General features: G+C 41.9%; 1 protein-coding gene and 1 long non-coding RNA gene across 4 annotated transcripts in view; both read right to left on the bottom strand.

Annotated features, from left to right (window-relative positions):
- Positions 1–1,515, bottom strand: part of LOC311521595 — a 32,411-nt gene extending 30,896 nt beyond the window's left edge. The window contains exon 1 of the long non-coding RNA XR_014711927.1: positions 1,339–1,515. This is a non-coding gene — a long non-coding RNA (uncharacterized lncRNA). The remainder of the gene's footprint in view (positions 1–1,338) is intronic.
- The window catches only part of RALGAPA1 (Ral GTPase activating protein catalytic subunit alpha 1), a 235,006-nt gene that overhangs the window by 42,480 nt on the left and 171,831 nt on the right, over positions 1–20,695 (bottom strand). For all 3 annotated transcript variants that reach the window (XM_084632410.1, XM_084632409.1, XM_084632408.1), the window contains 2 exons: positions 11,073–11,231; positions 8,477–8,604 (listed from right to left, as the gene is read on the bottom strand). In XM_084632410.1, coding sequence (XP_084488536.1) covers positions 8,477–8,604; positions 11,073–11,231 — 287 coding nt within the window. The remainder of the gene's footprint in view (positions 1–8,476; positions 8,605–11,072; positions 11,232–20,695) is intronic.

Here is a 20,695-nt window from a genome sequence, read left to right on the forward strand (position 1 = left end):
GAGCCGGCCCTGCATCTGTGGTAGGGGAGAGTCAGAGATGTACATTTTACCCCATGCCCTAAACTACATTGTACTTCTGAAATCCCACAGCCAAATCTTGGATGCTCTGGGTTTTCAGAAATATGGTGCAATATGATGAGTGTCCTAGAGGTGTAAGGTAGTTTGAACAAAACTGCAGCAGCAAAATTCAGTGCAGGGGCAACGACAAGAGGATGTATATTTCCCCATTTTCAGGAGAGGCCACAGTGATCAGTGGTAGCCTGCAAAGCTATCCCTAGGGTATGACGAATGGGGGCAACCGCCCCGAGCTCTGCGCTTTGGGAGTCCCCGTGCTTCCCGAGGAAGCGGGAGGGGAGGCAGGCAGGGAGGAGCCACCCCTACCAACCTACCAACCTCCCACTCCCCCCAGCACCTCCGGCCTGCCGACAGGCCCCACTGATCAGCCCTTCCCCTTCCTCCCGGTGCCTACAGCTGATCAACTGTTTCGCGGCATTAGGAGGCACTGGGGGGGAGGGAGCAAGGGTGAGACGGGGCAGGGGCCTTGGGGAATGGGTGGAGTGGGGGCAGGACCTGGGCAGAACTGGGGGGAGTTCCCCCCAGCAGACAGCAACTCGCACCTATGTCCCGGGCCCCACACCTCCCTAGGGACAGCCCTGGTAGCCTGGAAACTCTTCTGTCACTATTTGGGGATATATATATTATATATATGTGAGAGAGAGAGCGAGAGAGCGCGCACGCATGCAAGCAGCGCTTATGACATTTATATTGGGTATTCAACGACAAAATATATGATATTAATTGAATATAAAATGCTGATATTTTTCTTTCCTAGACTTGAGAAATACGGTGGTTGGGGTAGGAGGAAAAAAGAAACTGGCATTAGTGAACCAGTTTCCTGCCTTCTACTTTTATATTTCTATGTTAGCAGTACCCATGTTTATGAAGAAACCTATGATTAGAATTGTGAATAATAAGCAATTCCAGATCATATAAGACAAAAAACCTCAGATTATTGCAAGTTGTACTTAAAGTTGTTCAATTCGTGAATTAAAAATACAACACGCAGAAAAAAATAAAGTGCTCTAATATATATTTGTTAAAAGGTTATTGAAGATACTAATTTAAGACCCATTATTCCCCCTACTTTGGTTTCTCTGGCATAGAGGAGTTTCCTGTGTTGTGTCATGGCCTAAACGCACAGATTTCTCATTATCCAACTAAGTCAAGGCAATCCAATGTTGTCTATGTTCAGCTCTCTGTAGTCTCCTGACAGAATGGCTCCTCATGGAGCCGGATTCACAGTCCAAAGGAAGAACCTCAAACTCAGTCTGCAATTACCTGAACCATTTTGCACAGAAGTATGCCATGTTGTGTAGCTGGCTACTTCGCTCACCAGCTCCCAATCCGTGGATTTAGATTGCTGCAGAGATTCTGCAGGATCTAGGAAAAAGGAGAGAGCATCCTGTGGAGCTTGCACGAACCCAGTGGTTCTCAAAAACTTTAGCTACCCGAGGACCCCCATTTTGATTTAAATTTTTTTGCAGACCCCAAGACCCCTGCTCAGCCCCAGGCCCCACCTCCACCCCCCCCTCTTCCCCCAAAACTCCACCCCCACCCCACCTCTTCCTGCTCCTGCTCCACCCCTGCTCCTCCTGTTCCCCACCTCTTTCCACCCCATCCCCCAAGTGCACCCCATCCTCCTGCACACCGGGGAACAGCTGTTCTGCAGCATGCAGGAGGCGCTGGGAGGAAGGGAGAGGAGCTGATCCTTGGTGGCCCCGGACATGATTCCACCCACTTCCCTAAGTGCACCTCCTTCCCAGCACCTCCTGCATGCCGCTGAACAGCTGTTCCCCGGCGTGCAGGAGGCGCTGGGAGAGAGAGGGAGGAGTTGATCAGCAGGGCCTGCAGACCCCCTGGAGTACTCTCATGGACCCCAGTTTGAGAAACGCTGCACTAACCTTGATCTGTTGGTTTCAGTTCCACTTGTGGAAGCAGAAGAGCTCTTAGTCACTATTTTCTCCCCCCAGACATTTTTCCAGAGCTTGAGAATCTTTTATTTTTATATTCTGATTTAAAAATACACATCTTAGAAGTGACAAGATTAAAAAGAATTGGCTGTAGAAAGCAAAAAAGGATAACATTGCTCTCTAATACTTTTACTTTAGTAATAAAGACAATTAAAGTATCAAGTTCGGTGGAAGAGGAATACCTCTATGAGCCACTAACGTTCATTTGGTATAATACCCTTCAGTTCACTGTTCAAATAACTACCTTAAGGTTATTTTTTAAATCTCCCTTCTGACTATTCACAAATCACAACCTGAAAACTTAACAGATCAATATGAACTTTTCTTAATTAAATGAAAAAAATCTGCCCCAGAACTTGAATGGTACAAAATTTCTCAGTTTACGATATATTGTTACTTCACACCATTTTTAATTTTAAGATAAAAATAAGATGGAATTTCAAACATGGAAAGATTATCTGAAGGCAGATGTTAGTCTAAGAGGCACAACAAATATGAGCTCTGTTTTCCTGTAAAGCCCTCTTCTGGGCAAATCAGTAGAAAGCACATCAAATAAATCAAGTAAGCCCCTCTTCATTAGAGGTTTGAATTTTACAAGTAACTTCAAAGTATTTTCAACCTTTAAGTGAAACCTCAGAACATTATCTCATGAATAAAACAAGTGATGGAAACTATAAAGACTCAAAATGAATATGAAAAACAAAAGATGTAGGGAGAAGAGTAATGTGTTGGTGTACAAGGAAGATTTTTTCCATTCTCATTAAAACAAATATGTTGAAAGGCTAAAGGTTTGAGAACAATGTTTCAACTACTAACTCTTCAGGAATATACTATAAAGAAAATGTAAGACCAGTTAGTGTCCAGGCAGAAACCAGGTGTTTATAAATAGAAAGGCTAGGAAACACTATTTTCCTAACTATTTAGCAACCCAGCTTTATATATCTTAGTTTATTGATATTGTCTCCTTTTCCTTTAAATTTTAGGCAGAATTCTTAATGGACATTAGCCCACATTACAAAATCTCCAAAAACATTTTTCATGGATTGTCACTTTCTCCTAGCAGAGAGCTGCAAGAGCAAGATCATGTTATAGTTCAAGACCTATATGCACTGGCAGAATGGTGTGGAAAGATTCATACAGTGCCTATTTCCAACACACTTAGAGTTGCTAGCACTGCAAGCCTCTTACGAAAAAGTTTATCAAAGTAAACAAATTATTTATATTGAATGGCAAAGTTTTTGAGTCAAGAATAGAACTACCCCCTTTTCTGTAAACCTACATGCATGTTTTCTGAAACGTTTTCTCCATGAAAGCTTATTTTTAAAAAATGGAGGCTCCCACCTTTCCTCTTCTAAGCAAGCAGGTGAGTTATGGGCTAACTCAGCAATCCAACAGCATTACATGTACTACCCCACGGATATAAAGATCCTAGATTGATCATTTGCTCTGATGGTGGCCGTAGCATACTAACAGTATGCTTAGCTGTTGGAGAGAGAGTGCCTTTCATTATTTTGCCAGCAACTCTTTTGGTGGGTCCAAGAATGGCATTAGTGGCACTAGAAGGTGCTATAACAAGTCTTACTTATCCAAAAGACTGACTTTTTGACACAAGGATTTGTGGAGTGGGCAATAAAGCATGGAAATTCAGGGAACCAAGGATTTTTGAGATCTAAGAAATTGAGGGGGATTGAGGGAACAACTGTAAAATAAGATTCTAAATTCCTGATTGACCCAAAATGAGATTTTTAAAGGCTTCTGTATTGGTACTATGAATTAGAACAAACATCCTCTGACTTTACCAAATTCAGATTAGCTCACTGAACTGTATGGAAATCCCTGATCACATATTCTCACTAAAAATCCACAAATGAGCAAGACCACTTAATATCATCACATTCTATGTACTGAACCTACCTACTGATAGGAAAATCAGAAATGGTGGAGAGTTTGAACATTCCATTGTTCATGAGACATAAGCTGAACACCAGAAGAAAAAATGATCTACACTTGTATCATGCAAATACTGAAGCCAGGTGGACTGAGAGCATCTTGCTGGGCTGAGGGGTTAGCGGGTGGTGTCTCCTGCAGGTGCTGCTGCCGCTGGCACCTTGCACACTGGAAGGCAGATACATTAGTCCTAGAATATTAAAGGCCCTCTTCCCTACTAGCTGAGAAGGGGCTACCTCAGGTCAATTAGGGACACCCGAGTCCAATTAAGGGCTGCCTGAGACCATTTAAAACCCCTCCTTTGGTGAGAGAAAGGGGGAAGAGAGAGAAGCAAGCTCCTTCCAGGCTAGTGGCAGCAGAGAAATAAGCTGCTCCAGGAGAGGCTGTGCTCCTTCTCATATGGGAAATAGCCAAATCTGAGTGCCTGCTAGGGGAAGGACTGACACCCCAAGACAACCAGCAGGACGACACCCTGCACCAGTGAGGAGACAGCGAAAGGTGCCCCCCTGAGTTTTTGTGTTTATGAGACTGTTTCCTTTTTGTTTGGTGGAGGATCACCCCCTCAGGCTGACGCTGAGGCCTATCCTGAAAATGTGACCAAAGGAGCACAGAAGGGGGAAGGCAAACCCTGCCCTGAGTGGGGCTGATTACCTGAGGACCCACCAACACCAGAAGGGGAAATGCTAAGTCTGGCGAGACGAAGGACGTGCCATGCCACACTGACCCAAGATTGTCTCTCTAATCCTGAGACCAACACAGCTATAACAATACTGTAAATTACAATGGTAGTTATTTATAGACTGTGCTCAAGTCACCTCTTAATCTTTTCTTGAAGCTGAATAGACTACTGAGCTCCTGTAGTTTCTCACTACAAACATTTTCCAGACCCTGAATCATTCTTGTAGCTCTTTTCTGAACCCTTCCCAGTTCTTAAAAAAAATAAATAATTTTTTTTAAGTGTGGACACCAGAACTGGAGACAGTATTCTAGTAATAGTCTCATAAATGCCACATACAAAGGTAGTACCAGCTTCCAGCTCTTGCTTGATATTCCTGTGATTACACATTTAAGGATCATGTTCATGCTCTTAGTTACAGCACTATCCTGGGAATTCCTGTATAGTTGGTTATCTTCCAATAGAATAGCAAAAACATTTTCAAGGGTGATATCTATAATAAAATTCCAATTGCAAAGCAGTTACAGAAATCTACACACACACACACACACACACACACACACACACACGCGAGAGCCATAACATTTTGAAACAGTAAAACACAAAGTTAATGAAATCAAACTACATGCACCTAGACAGCGACACCAGACTCTTCCCTTCAGTCACCGTTACTCTTTCAGGTTCCAATCCTGCAAAGAGTTGCAGATAGTAAGTAGTCCCAGCAAGCATGTATGTGGTTGAATAACTGGGGCTCTCGAGATCTCCACCTTGGCTTTTTATATCACTAAAAAGCCCCTTCCGGAGACGGAGAAGTACACAGCTGGGTATCACGTGACCAACAGTAATCCAAAAATGTCTTCCAGGTAGCATATACTACATACTGAATGATGGCATGGCATGGTGGGATGAATATCAGACTGGAGTCAGACTCCTGTGTTCTAATCATGGCTTTGAAATCAACTACTACAGTGGTTTTGAACAACTTTACCCTCTCTCAATTTCTCCAGCTTCAAAAAGGAGAGAATACTCAACTACAGGGCACAGCTGCCAACTTTCACGTGGTAAATAAGCACCCCGACTTTCACAATAAGCCAAAAATCAAGCAAACCCCATTTCAAAACAAGGCCAAAACAAGCCAATCCCTAAGAACCCCAACACTCTATATGACTAGATCCCCCCAGCGTGCAGTCTGGGCCTGTGGTGAGCCTGCTGTGCACCTGTGAATCTCTCCCCCGCTTTGCCCCCCCTTTCCCATGTTTGCCAGGAGAGGAGCAAAAAAAGCAGCAACAAGCTACAAGCCACGCAAGCAAAACCTACAAGCCAAAAAGTAGCCAACAAGCAACTCACAAGCCAATTAAGCCAAAACCAAGCCCGATTTCTGCATTTTTTTTTGCAGATTAGGCATGTCTGCTACAGGGTTTGAAGAATGTCTCTGACACTCATTTGCCAGAACACTCATCTAATCTGTCATGACTTGTCCCCTCAAAACCCAGTCTAATTTAATTACTATTGCCCCATCTTCAGTGTCATTAATAAACCACAATGCTGCTCACAATTAAATCTGCCCCTCCTGTCCAAATAAACAAACAAACAAACAAAAATAAATAAATAAAAATCAATTTGGTTCCTGCTACTTCTTTGTAGGGTTCTGTTGTGCTGCAACTGCCCCACTGCTGGACATTCAGAAGGTCCTTGACGTATCATAAACCTCTCCACCTGGGCCCTCTGTTCCTCCCTCCTGTTTACCCTCTGAAAAGTCAAGGCTCCAACTACTCTGGTCTCTTTCATCCTCTCCCCTCCTAAAAATGGACTAGTATGCCTGAGCCACTGTACTCCCTCTTTCTCCTTTTCCCTCCTTCTAAAGGAGCAGCAACAGGGCTATTCTGTCCTCCTCTTCTCCACAGGAGCAGGCAGGGGATTCACAGCCCAATTCACCAGGGCAAACATTTTATTCATCCTGAGAAGGAAGATATTTGAAGCCCTGCTGACATCCTTCACAGAGGTATCATGAAGATTAGATAATGCAAGTGTTTGCATTTACAGTAGTTAAAAACTTTTATCGTCAAAGTATTATGAAGAGCAGTGAACACAACACATAATCTGAGCATAGGCAGATGACAACTCACACTATGTCACCAATTAATAATGCAGTCATTTAAAACTGGTACCCAGTACAGTACATTGACACTTAATGTGCATGCTAAATGGGGTCACAAATTCCAACAACATACAGAGGATATCTTTCATACCAAAGCAATGCTAATGATTTAAAATGATAAATGTCCATATTTTAATGATGACCACTGTATATAATAATGATGTATGATAATATGTAGATAAGCAACTACAATTAGGAGCACAGAATCTGCAATCTTTGCAGGAGTTCTTGCAGTATATACAACCTTCAGGTCCTGGACAAATTCAGGGCACAGAATTTAAAACCTGCAGATTACATCTCTGGGATTTGTTACATGCAAAAGTACTCCTCACAAAAGCTCAGATACACTGCTACTTTGCATAGCACATAGAAGGTTATTTCAAGGCAAGTAACTTTCAACTGTCCACCCTGCATGGTTCAGTACACACATAAACCCCAGATCTTTTTGAGGTCAAATGACGGCAACACATTTGAAATTCCGAGTCCAAGCCACTTTGAGAGAGAGCCAAAACACAAAAACAAAAAAACCCATCAAATAAAAATTCAAACACAAAACTCAGACCTCTCCAAAAGTGAAATAATGGTGCATCTGCATATCTGTCAACAAAAAGAGACTGCAGAAATGTCATTAAATGTGATCAATGTGATACCATCATCCATCTATAAATCTATATCATCATATCAAATGGGACAATAAAAGCAAAATTACACAACTACTACAAAGTCAATTTCTGAAAGAATACAGAACATTTAAGTAATAGTCTATCGGCTGACAAACGCAAGGCAATAAATCTACACTGCAGGTAGAAGTTAACATACAGAGTTGAAAAAAAATCTTAATTCCAATTTAACTCTCCTGTTCATTACTTAAAATAGATACAAGAGCATACATTTACTTGATCAAAAACATAATAGGAGAAGTCAATCTTAGAAAGGGGAGAAATGTAAAAAGCAACAAACCATTTACTATGTAATGATATATATGGATAAAAGTATGTAGCTATATTACATCAAGTGGTATTAATTTTTTTCTTTTCTTAAAGTGGACTAGTTTACCTCATGTTTTTATTTTCACTTCATGCTGTTCTGTAATTTTATTTTCTTGGGAGTGCCTAGTTCTGAAGTTTACAGAAATATAAAATTCCAACAGGAAAAGGCTATAAACTTTTCAGGCATCTCTATAAAGACATGCCTATGTAACTCTGATGATGGCCTGGTGCTCTTAACTGTATTATACAACTATGTATCGGGTACCACAATAATCAAGCTAATAAGCAGCAATAATAGAAAGTAATTTTTCTCTTTTTGAAACAAAAACAATCCTACTGGGATTGAAAAACAAAATTACACAATGTTAATGAATAAATATCTACTTTCACTAAAGGAAAAAGCTGCTAATAATACCACAAATCAGCTATTTTTGGAAAAATCTGTATATGAAATGGACTTGTATGTGAAACCATCATTCCTTATTTAAAAGCACAAAAGGGTCTTCATTTGGGCAATTTTAAAGCATTAATATGAAGTTTCTTAAAAAATATCAGTTTAAAATATATTCCCTGAATTAAGTTGATAGAAATCTAAGATTTAAACAAAAACATGAGAAAAATGTCTTTAGCCCTAAAAAGTCAATGTATGTGAAAACTGTACAGGTGAAAAGGATACAAGTTTTGGTATAATGGAATCAGTGATTTCAGTGCTCGGCTTGCATTTATAGCTGTTGCACGAACCATAATCGGAAGAATTTTTCCATTAACAATAGCGCCATCGAAGAGTGGACCAAAGAATGGAACCTGAATCAGAAATTAATAAATTCAACCCTAATATGAAATCTCTGCTATAACAATTGGAAATCAACATTAACAATGAGAGCGCATCATTTTTTCCCCTCCTCCTCATCTCTGGTTAATCAGAACAATTATTTGTGATAGACCTATTATTTCATGAAAATACACAGCCATATAACTACATGATATCCTTGGTAACAGGTAATTTTTCTGCACATTCTGTTTTAAGTAACCATTTGAATATTGTGTCTCATACAGGCTTATTTTCAACACTTTCTGCCAAAAGCCTAATAGTACGTCATGTATGTGACACTTGTGAAGTTCAAAGGCTAGGTGAGGGGAAATGACTACCCACTTTAAAAACAATTACATCTTCAGATACAGCATGCATCTATAGCGTGGAACCATCTAAATGTGCACATAACGATCATCTGACTATTCTTAGATCTTCATCCACCACTCTTTCCCCCCATTTGTTGCTCTCATTTTTTATATCACATCTATAATTAGACCTGTATGCTTTTTGAAGCAAAAACCACACATGAAATCTTGATCCCCCACTGAAGTCAATGGGAGTTTTGCTGTTGATTTGAAAAGGGCAAGGATTTTACCTCCATGTCTACTTTGTGTGCGTAATGTATTTTAGCACACTTTGGGAGCCAAGTACCTGAATAATAAAATCAGTCTGAATGCTTTTTGCTTATATGTTAAACAAATTGAAAATAAAAAAGTATGATTACAGGTGGAAGGCCTGATTCCCTATTTGCTCTCATGTGTTTCCTTCACTGCAGTATTAATTATGATAACTTCATGTGAAACTCACTGATGTCAAATCTTGCATTTGTGTGTACATGATGAATTGATACATGGCTAACTATCAGATATGTCTGCAAATTCAGGAGTTGCATACACAAACTTATAAGCACAGTTTTAGAAGTTAGGCTGAGACTAGCAGAAAGTTTGATCCTTAATATAGGTATATCCCCAAAAGTCCACAGAATTATCTGGCTCTAATATTTTGACATCGTATTTTTCACTGACCAGTTAGCATCTGGGACTCTCCCATCACTCTGGATCAGCTGTGTGTGGACCTCTGGGGATCTGTGGAGCACTTGCTGGTGTTTCACAGATAGAGGGCTTGTTACACAATACTGGGTCTCTACTTTGTTTTTAGCTACTAAATAGCATCAAAAAAGTAAAAATATACGAAATACCTTCCTTTTTGCATATGTAAACAATTGCTGTAGTTACCACCACAAGGATTTTATATGACTACAAAAAGGAAGAGAAGTTGTCTATATGGTGGTCATGAAGGGGAGAGGTACCCAATAGGCAATCTGCTAAAATGTGATCCATTCTACAAAAGAGTTTTAGTTCACTATTTTTGCCATTACTCTTGCCATTACTCAATTTTGAGAATCTTGAAGTTATCTAGTTTGATTGGTGAAGTCATTCATTTTCCATGTAATGGAAGATGCTATTAGAACGGGATGTTCCCTTCTTAGTTAAAGCAATTAAAATAATAATAAAACATGGCAATAATGCAACCCCTCATACTTTCTAGTAAGAAAAAAATGTAGTTTTAATTAAAATGTGTGCTTCCTTGGTAGTACCATACCATTTATGGCATTAGTGTTATACTGAATGCCACTACCATGCCACATTCAGTGCCATATGGTTGACTTCCCATTTCTCTCATGTAGTGTATTAATATTTATAGTAAACAAAATCCAGTGTAGTGAAATATAAATCTGTAAATCCATGCCACTGCCATCACACCTATGAATTAAGCGATCCAACCATTCATTGCTGCTTCTATTCCAACAGCTGCTCAATCCACATTGAATGGTTGATCTGGTGCCGTTAAAGAGTACTGCTATGAGAAAGACAGGGAGGCAACCACACTAAGTCCCCAGTTCAACAAAATATTTAAGCATATGCCTTACTTTAAGCAAGGCAAATAGTCCCATTAAAGCTAAAATGCTTAAATACCTTTCTGGGCCTGAATTCCTGTGTGGCAGTCTAAAGGAAAGGTAGAAATGGCTGAGAGAGTAAGGCAAGGAAACCGGTAATAGTGAATGGAGCAAGGAGGAAGAGGTAGCCAGCTCAGGACAGATCTAGGATTTGGATTCATGTGCTAATACAATACAATAAAAATCTAACAAACCAGACTAATTTAATTTAATCTAATCTCAGAGTTAAAGTGACTACATAAAATACTCTAACCTTTGTTCTTGCAGTTTATATTAGTTATCAGAACTGCTTGATGGGATTATGGCCCTTTTGTTCACAGTTGCTTATTTTCCTCTCTACACTGCACCCAGTATACATGACTTCCATCTTGTAGCTATTACTACTGTCATTATTAAAGGAGGATTACCTTGTTGGATTAATATATCACACCATAAAAAACAGCAACATATCTAGACAACCCAAAAGTTAGTCAACACATGAGGGAAAACAAAAAATTTTACCTCTGGTTTTTTCATGATCTGGATACTGAACATGTGGTTTTTCATTGGATAGATAACAATAAGAACATCACCGAATTCTGTAGGAATTATTCCTCTTCTGTAGTCTCGAGTATGCTCTGACCAGACAATGTGCACTTCATCATTTCCTAAATGTCTTAGCTGGAAAAAGAAGGGGAAAACAAAATTATTTTTAACAGCTGAGTACACAGTACTGCAGCTGTACAGATATAGCCAAGGCTTGTATTCCAAATGACAATGAACTGAAGAAGAATTTGTGGGGTGCAGAGAGAGGACACATCCAAACCACATTGCAATGTCCCTGATTTAAATGCAAGTCAAAGCAAACATTCACAATTAGGTCTGTGTTTAGTATGTTGATGTTAGGTATGACTTTTTTAAAATGAACAGCTGTGACAATATAGAATATTTCCAAGTTAAATCTACTATTTTCCCTAATAAAATTGGTAGAAGATGCTTAGTGGCTTGTATTTGATTTACCAAAATACCTTCAGTCCTCACACCAAGATTAATAGGGACTAAGTTTGTAAGTGTGAAACCTTTCTATATCAATTCTCAAAGCAGTTTGAATGCATCTGTGGCTACAAGATTTGTATTTGAGGAATTTGGAACTTTGCTCCTCTTGTCAGATTGGAAATGGGCTACCATCAAATAAAATAATCATAGAGAAGAATGTAATCTGGATTTTCCATGGCCCCAAAACCACTGAAACTAAGTATGTATTTTTTCTTGAAACCTGAATACCTTTGCAAATTTTCAATGGCCAGAAGTTTTGTGATAAACAACTTATTCAAAATGTGCACCACTGAAATCATTCTGAACAATAATATACTAGGTCAAAAGAAATACTTTTAACTCATTTAGGGTGTGACTTTTAAAACTGGTCAAGATTGGCTGAATTCTTCCATTAAGTCAGTGGTAAACTCCCATCATCTTTCGTGAAAATAGAATTAGGCCAATGATGATCCGATGAAGTGAGCTGTAGCTCACGAAAGCTCATCTTCAAATAAATTGGTTAGTCTCTAAGGTGCCACAAGTACTCCGTTTCTTTTTGCGAATACAGACTAACACGACTGTTACTCTGAAACTTTTGAAAATCTCAACCTTATGCTCCAAAATTCATCTTTTGTTAAAATGTATTCTTTCCTGAAAAGTCATTGCAAAAATGGCATGAGGTGGCTCCATGTTATTATTTCTCAATTGATTTCCTGATCCAATGAGTTCAGTGTACAGATAAAATGATGTTTCCTTCCACTAAGTGACAGCCCTGAAAACTCAACCTGGCATCTGAAAAAGCAAACTGCTTTCCCTCTCATACTTCATCACCAATAACAAAGGTTGTATGTGACAAATTAAGTCTCCAGTTACACATGTTCTATCCCAAAGTATTCCACAGATGACATCTCTGTTGGCCCATTGCCTTCAGTTAGCTTACACAGCATTACATGATTGGAATTTAGTAAACTATTCTGTTGATACTCAAGGAACAGAATCCAACTCACTCTTTGAACTGTGCCGGCTCTGCATTGATAATAAGAGTAAGAAGTAGTCAGCAGACACTACCCTGAAAACACACACACACACACACCCCTGTTAAATAAGAAAGGGCCTCTTTTACAGTCATTTTAAGAGCATATCTGTACTTTTATTTAAAGTAAAACCTATGCAGCATCTCTGGATAATAAACAGATACCTCTGAGTAGAGGAGGATTTAACAATATAACCTACAAACCTTCTAGAATACTATTTAGGATTTACTTAAAAGGGAGTAAATTTTAGGGCCTAAACAGGTTGTTAGTGGCCTTCTTTGCATTATTACAAGTTTGTGCTGTTCTCTGTTGGTTTGTAATGGGATACAAGAGTTTTTAAAATAAAGACTCAGTGAAAAGAGACTCTCACATTTCTAGCAGACAAGGAGGATGTTCTTGTGGCCCCGTACTGTACTGAACCTACATCTCCTGAGTCTCAATTCCTGACTCAGGCACAGACTTCTTGTATGATCCTGAACAAGTCAATTCTCTCTCAGGGCCACATAAAACAGTTACTTACACTACAGTGACTGGTTCTTTGGGATGTGGTGTCCACACAGAGTTGCACTCTGATGTGCGTGTGCCCCATGCACACAAGAGGATTTTTTTTTTGTTCATGGGGGCCACACCTGCACCCTAGCACTCTTTATAACAAAGTGTATAAAGGGTCAGGTAGCTGAAAACCACATTCAGTTCCTTTAGTCAGAATCCCATAGGATCAGGACTCTGATTAGCAGGGAAGGAAGGCAGGCTATGGAATCTGTGTGAACATATCTTGAAGCAGCACAGTTACTGTAGGGTAAGCTACGGTTCTCTCTTCTTCTAGTGAGTCTCCACACAGATTCCACTCTTGGTGACCTACAAGCAATTGCCTATTGCTTGGAAGTGGATTAGAAGAGTTCTATTTGAATGAAGATTGTAAGAATGCCCTACCAAAGCTAGCATCTGATCTGGACTGCTTGTACCAGGCAATAGTGAATGGTAAATCATAGAAATGTAGGACTGGAAGGGACCTCACTAGGTCATCTAGTCCAGACCCCTGCACTAAAGGTAAGACTAAGTATTATCTAGACCATCCCTGATAGCAGTTTGTCTAACCTGTTCTTAAAAATCTCTAATGACGGAGATTCCACAACCTCCCTCGGCAATTTGTTCTAGGGTTTAACTACCTTTACAGTTAGGAAGTTTTTTCTAATGCCTGACATTGCTGAAATTTAAGCCTCATCACTCCTTGTCCTGTCCTCAGCAGTTAAGGAGAACAATTTATCACCGTTTCTTTGTAACAACCTTTTATGTACTTGAACGCTGCTGTCATATCCCCTCCCCCGGGTCTGACGGGGGACAGGAGGAGTTGGATAGGTGTGGGAGTCCTGGGGGGCCTGTCAGGGAGCAGGGGTGTGGATAGGTCAGGGCAGTCAGGGGACGGGGGGGCGGGATAGGGGGTGGGGAACTGAGGCCAGGGGGTCCTGGGAAGGGGCAGTCAGGGGACAAGGAGCAGCGGAGGTTGGATGGGTTGGAGGTTCTGAGGGGGGCGGTCAGGGGGTAGGAAGTGGGAGGGGGCGGATGGGGGCGGGGGACCAGGCTGTTTGGGAGGAACAGCCTTCCATACCTGGTCCTCGATACAGTTTCGCAACCCCGACGTGGCCCTCGGGCCAAAAAGTTTGCCCACCCCTGTAATTACAGTCTGAGACCCACTTAGTCTCTGAGGTGACAGGCGTTGTCCCTTAATCCTCTCAACAAATGCCATAAAGAGTAAAGGCATACACCTGAATGGCCTAGTCCTATGCAAATAAAAGGACAACGCTCTTACAACATTGAGCTTGTGGAGTTTAATTTCTTCTCGGAAAGAGAGCAGTTTATGGAAGAAAACGGGGAGATGAACGGACTGATTGATGTGAAAATTCTAAACTACCGTAGGCAGAAAAGTTGGCTGAGGACTCAGAGTGTCTCTGTCTTTGTGAAAGGTCATATATGGGTGACCTGCCATGAAAGCCTAGATCTCTTCCATCTTCCTACCTGATATGATAGCTACCAGAAAAACGGTCTTCATTAACAGGTGGTAGAAAGAGCAGGTAGCATAGGCTCAAATGTGGACCCATCAGTCCTGTTAAGGTCCCAGAAAGAAGAGGATGGGAAAGCATGAGTTGAGGTCTCTTAGAAATTTCATCCATGTGGGATGTGAGAAGACTGTGTGATCGTGGGCAGACAGATTATCACAGATTGCTGCCAGGTGCATGCTTATTGAGCTGAAGGACAATCCCAATTGCTTTAGTTAAAGTAGATAGTCCAATACTGATGTAATTAAAGCTTCAATGGTGAGTTGCTGCTGAAATGCCAAAATAGAAAACTGTTTGCAATCTGGTTGAAGGTTTTCTGCTTTCCAGCAAAATGTCTTGAACAGCAGCAGAACAGCTTCTCTGTGTATATTCATCCATCCAACATCCAGGCTGTCAGGTCTAGGGACACTGGGTCAAGGTGTAGGATCCAAGCACTATCCTAGGAAACCAGGTTGCGGCAGTACAGATAGGTGACCTGTCTTCATAGCGACAGTCAGTACATCTGAATACCAGAATTGTGTGGTCCATACCAGAACTATCATGATGGAAGATGTATATTATATCTGGAGCCCATGGTATGAGAAAGGTGTCCATGAGGGAGCCCAGGGTTGGGCACTCTCTGGAATAGAACATGAGAAATTTGTTTTTCTAAAATATTGCAAATGAGTCCAGATTTTGGAAACCCCCACCTGCAAAAGACCCTCAAGTGGTCCCTCCACAGGGGGTCTTCAGGGAGCACTCATGGTTCTTAGATAAGTCTCTGCTGAGTTGGACTGCCAGGATGTTCTGGAGACCAGGGAGATGTAGCACTTCTGGTGTGATGTGAAGTCTGATGCACCAGTGCCAGAGCTGCATGACTTTCTAGCAGAGTGGAGATCTGGCTCCCCGTTCCTTACTGATGTGCACTGCCAGTGTTGACCATAACACCTGGATTGTCAGGTCCTGAAATAAGGGCCAGGAACATCCGGCATGCCAGCCAAATGGCTCTGAGTCTCAATATATTTGTATGCAGTACTGCCTCCTGAGGACATCATTTCTCTTGGATATGCAGTTGTTCAGGTGCATGCCTTACCCATGGATGGAGACATCTGTTACTAGAGTTTTTGAGAATAGTGGTTCAGAGAAGGGCACCCCACTCCACACCTGTGTTGGATGCATCCACCAATTTAATGAGGAAAGAACTTCTTGTGGGACCACCATTCAATGTTCCATGCTGTAACTGTTGGATAGATACACGGATCTCAACCACCTTTGTAAATGTCAAGAGATAAAGTCTGGCACACATTATGACATAGGTACAAGCCATGATGTGCCCCAAGAGTTTGAGGTAGATCCTCACTGGTGTACTAGGATTAGCCTGAAATCTTTGTGGGGAGAGGTATGCTCTTGCTGACCTGGAATCTAACACTGCCCCAATAAACTCTATGCTCTGGGTTGTGGTCAGTATGGATTTTTCTACTCAGTGCCAGTGCAGCAAAGACATTTAGTGTCCACTGAAATGATTCAGTCACTTGCTGTGGGGATTTCTCCCATACCAGCCAGTCATCCAGATAGGGATATGCCAGGACTTCTTGCTTTCTCAGGTAGGTGGCCACCATTGCCAGAATGTTGGTGGCCTTGGATAGGCCAAAGGGTAGGACTTTGTACTGACAGTATGATGTTCATATCCAGAATATCTGATAATTCCTGTAAGGTGGATGTACTCAAATGTGGAAGTGGACATTTTGTAAGTCAAGAGCTGTGAACCAGTCCATAGGATCCAAATATGGGATAACAGAAGACAGGGTAACCATAAAGAATTTGAAACTACAGACGAAGGTGTTCAGATGTTGAAGACTGAGGAAGGGTCTCCATCCCCCTTTCTTCTTTTGGATTAAGTAGCAGTGGAATAAATGCTTCAGACTCTTATCACTGCAGGCATTTCTTCCACTACTGTCATTGTATAAAGGAGTGTACCCCTTGCTTCAGTAGTATCCCATGAGAGGGGTATCACATTCTGGGGTGAAATTCAGACCAGTGAGGGGTTGTGTCACTGATTGCCTTTGTCAAGGTTCCTCCCCCCACTCTGAACTCTAGGGTACAGATGTGGGGACCTGCATGAAAAACCTCCTAAGCTTATCTTTACCAGCTTAGGTCAAAACTTCCCCAAGGTACAAAATATTCCACCCTTTGTCCTTGGATTGGCCGCTACCACCACCAAACTAATACTGGTTACTGGGGAAGAGCTGTTTGGACGAGTCTTTCTCCCCAAAATACTTCCCAAAACCTTGCACCCCACTTCCTGGACAAGGTTTGGTAAAAAGCCTCACCAATTTGCCTAGGTGACTACAGACCCAGACTCTTGGATCTTAAGAACAATGAACAATCCTCCCAACACTTGCACCCCCCCTTTCCTAGGAAATGTTGGATAAAAAGCCTCACCAATTTGCATAGGTGACCACAGACCCAAACCCTTGGATCTGAGAACAATGAAAAAGCATTCAGTTTTCTTACAAGAAGACTTTTAATAAAAATAGAAGTAAATAGAAATAAAGAAATCCCCCTGTAAAATCAGGATGGTAGATACCTTACAGGGTAATTAGATTCAAAACATAGAGAACCCCTCTAGGCAAAACCTTAAGTTACAAAAAAGATACACAGACAGAAATAGTTATTCCATTCAGCACAGTTCTTTTCTCAGCCATTTAAAGAAATCTTAATCTAACACATACCTAGCTAGATTACTTATTAAAAGTTCTAAGACTCCATTCCTGGTCTATCCCCGGCCAAGACAGAATATAGACAGACACACAGACCCTTTGTTTCTCTCCCTCCTCCCAGCTTTTGAAAGTATCTTGTCTCCTCATTGGTCATTTTGGTCAGGTGCCAGCGAGGTTACCTTTAGCTTCTTAACCCTTTACAGGTGAGAGGAGCTTTCCCCTGGCCAGGAGTGATTTCAAAGGGGTTTACCCTTCCCTTTATATTTATGACAGCCTTGTAGCCTTGAGCGACTCAAAATGCTCTGCTGCTTTAGTTCTCTTCTGGACGCTTCCAGCGAGCATACAAGCAAGCAGTATCTTGAGTGTCTGTGTGCTATGCAGCCCTGGTTCACTGCTCTGCCTACAATACAACAGCCCGACTCTGGTCTCTACCATCCAGTTACCTTATGCAGGCGTGACCCCAACACACTCCCAGTCCTGAATTTTCCCCAAACTGTGTTTTCTGCAATGTCCAGCTCTCTCCTGGACCATTCAGAGAGATAATAAGGTTCATTTGTTCCTTTAAAAAGGTACAATACCCAGCAGCTTACATATTAATTGGAGTTAACATTCCTTTATATCAAAACACAGCACTGGGATGGTTTAGAAAAAGTAAAACAAGTTTATTAACAAACGGAGATAGGATTTTAAGTGAGTTCAAGTATAAGGGATAGAGTTAGAAACGGGTACAAGCAAATAAAAATGAAAAATGCTTTCTATAAGCTAAAACTTAATAGAAGAAGCTACAGCCTTTGTTCAAAGTAGTTTTCTCACCAATCTACCTTTCAGCAAGATGGCTGACCACCCGTCTACTCAGGATCACCCACAAAATCCAAAGTGCTCTGTTGCTTTGTCTTCTAGATGAAAGATAACTTGGAGTTCTTTGTCCCTCTCTTTACAGTTCAATGAAGGTTTGAAATGGATTCTTCTGAAGATTACCTCCCAAAATAAAGTTCATTCAAGTTGTGAGGAAGGCAACATGGAGTCTCCTGGTGAAGGAAGTTCCATATGGGTTTCTTGCCCTGCTGGTGTTTGCTAAAATACAAATTGATCAGTCTCCTGCAATCTCCTTCCACTACTGTCTTGATGGTTGTAAGCAGGCATGGTTGTCCCTCCATGTCTGTCTCTGAGGGATGCCACACCTCCTAACAGTCTGGTCTGCTAGAGTATGCTCAAAACAAAGAAAGGGGGAATTAGCAGTACTCAATGGGCCTTGAAGCATGGAGGGGCCGCAAACAGTCTGGGCTCTGGCCAGTGGTCAAGACAGAGCAATACTAAGTTATAAGTCCAGTCCTCAAGCAGGGTGGGGCAATAAACAATCAGGGTTCTGGCTTGCAGTCAGGCAGAGCTGTACTCCCAAACACAGTGTCTATGAGGCTCCGGCAGGGGTGAGCACCCAAACACACAGCCTATGGGGCACAGGCATAAGGAGCACAGACCTCCTGGCCTAAGGAGGGGGGAGTACTGTCACCCCATGGGTGGGATGGCAGGAGTAGGGGGACTTGGGCCCACCCAACTTCACCAAGTCCCAGCCCAGGGCCCTAACAGTTGCTGAGTGGTCTGCCACTGGATCAACGGGGAATCCACCTGCAACATGCTGACTGTGTTTCCGGTGGCACCACAGACAGATGGTAGTCTGGTTCCCCATAGCTGCTTCCTACTCTCCCCCCAGGGTGTACCTGCATCCAGGGGTCATCATCACTCTCTCCAGGATATATTGCCAAGGATAGCAGTAACAGCTCCTCAGTGTTGGGAGTGGCAGGGCTCTTTGGAAGGTTGGGCTGGTACTTGGGGCAACAGGAGTTCTCCTTAGGACCCCGCTCCAGCAGTGGGGAAGAAGCATCTGTCTCCCTCAGCAGCTCCCTCCCAACTGAGCTGCTGAGCCAGCCTTTTATACTTCCTCTTTCTGTCCTGCCCCTCTGCTTCCACCCACCAAGCAGCTTGCGGCGTTCCCTCCGCGTCCGCCTCGAGGGAGGCCACACCTCCTCGCTACAATGGTCCTATTTACCTATTATGTAATCTGCATTCCCATTGTCTCTGAGTGTACCTTAGAGATGCCTTCCAGGTGGCAGAACCACATTCCGTTGTCTATGGTGGAGTAACTTCAGCCCGGCCTGGCAGACACACTTGGATAACAATTTCCAATATTTTTGTAATTTTGAATTTGTCCTATGTACATATACCACACAAGATATTAATGATCAGTATGTTATTAGCTTTCTATTGATATCTGACGTGACACCTTTTAGATACAAGTTATGCCAGTACTGAGTTGGGGTACATTAACTAGTCAGATCAGCTGAAACTCACTACCATATACCAATGAGCCCCTTGTCCTCGTGCACTGGGATGCTGTCAGGGTCACAAGGAGTCTCTGAAGAGGAATGGAGCAGACTAAAACTGGATGGGATACCCCATGCTGATTCTCTTGAGGACTCTAACAGTCCACAGTTATTCCAGTTCAAGCCTACTGGAATTATGAAAGACAGTTACAAAAAGATGACTTGGAAGTGGATCCCACGGTGTTCCAGCCAAATTCTCGATATGAGAGTCAAAACTGGATCTTGCCTGGGGCCTTAGATTGTGGGGCAAGCCAAAGACAAGGCAGAGGGTCACCTCAAGTGAAATCATTAACTTTCTTAGGGGCTCCGGGGACCATTTCTGTGGCTAATATTGAGACAGTAGTCTCCGTCTTAAAATGGTTGTTTGCCTTTGATGTTTCCTCTTTGGGGCTGTGACATATAGCCCTAAGGACCTTATGAATGTCCTGGAGTCTTTTAGTATATGGAGTGCTTCATCCATGCCACTATTAAAGAGCTCACTGCCCTCAAACGGGTGGTCTCCTATAATCGCTTGGACCTCCCTCCAAGACCGTTGCAATCTTCTCATTTGCTGCAGCAGAGCCCATTGTCTTGTCTGCAGCATCTGATGCATCAAGTGCAGCCTTTAACGCTGTTCAGGCTGTGAGCTGGCCCTCAGCCATGAGGGATTTCAGTTCCTCATTCTGGTCCTTCAGAAGCCTCTCTATGAAAATTAGAAAGTCTGCCCAAAGCAGGAAATTGTATTTCAAAAGCAGTGATAATTTGCTACCTCTATTTGTAGACTTGCTGAGAAATATATTTTCCTCCCAAAGAGATCTAATTTCTTTGGGTTGTTCTCCCAAGAAGTAGATTTGGGTTGTTCTGGTTGCTATGATTCTTCCTGAGTTGCTTGAACCACGAGAATATTGGGGTAAAGATGTTGACAGAAATATTTATCTGGTGCAGATACAGAGTCCTCAA

Source organism: Lepidochelys olivacea (assembly GCF_965140295.1).
Source record: "Lepidochelys olivacea isolate rLepOli2 genome assembly, chromosome: 6".
Classification (NCBI taxonomy): Eukaryota; Metazoa; Chordata; order Testudines; family Cheloniidae; genus Lepidochelys; species Lepidochelys olivacea.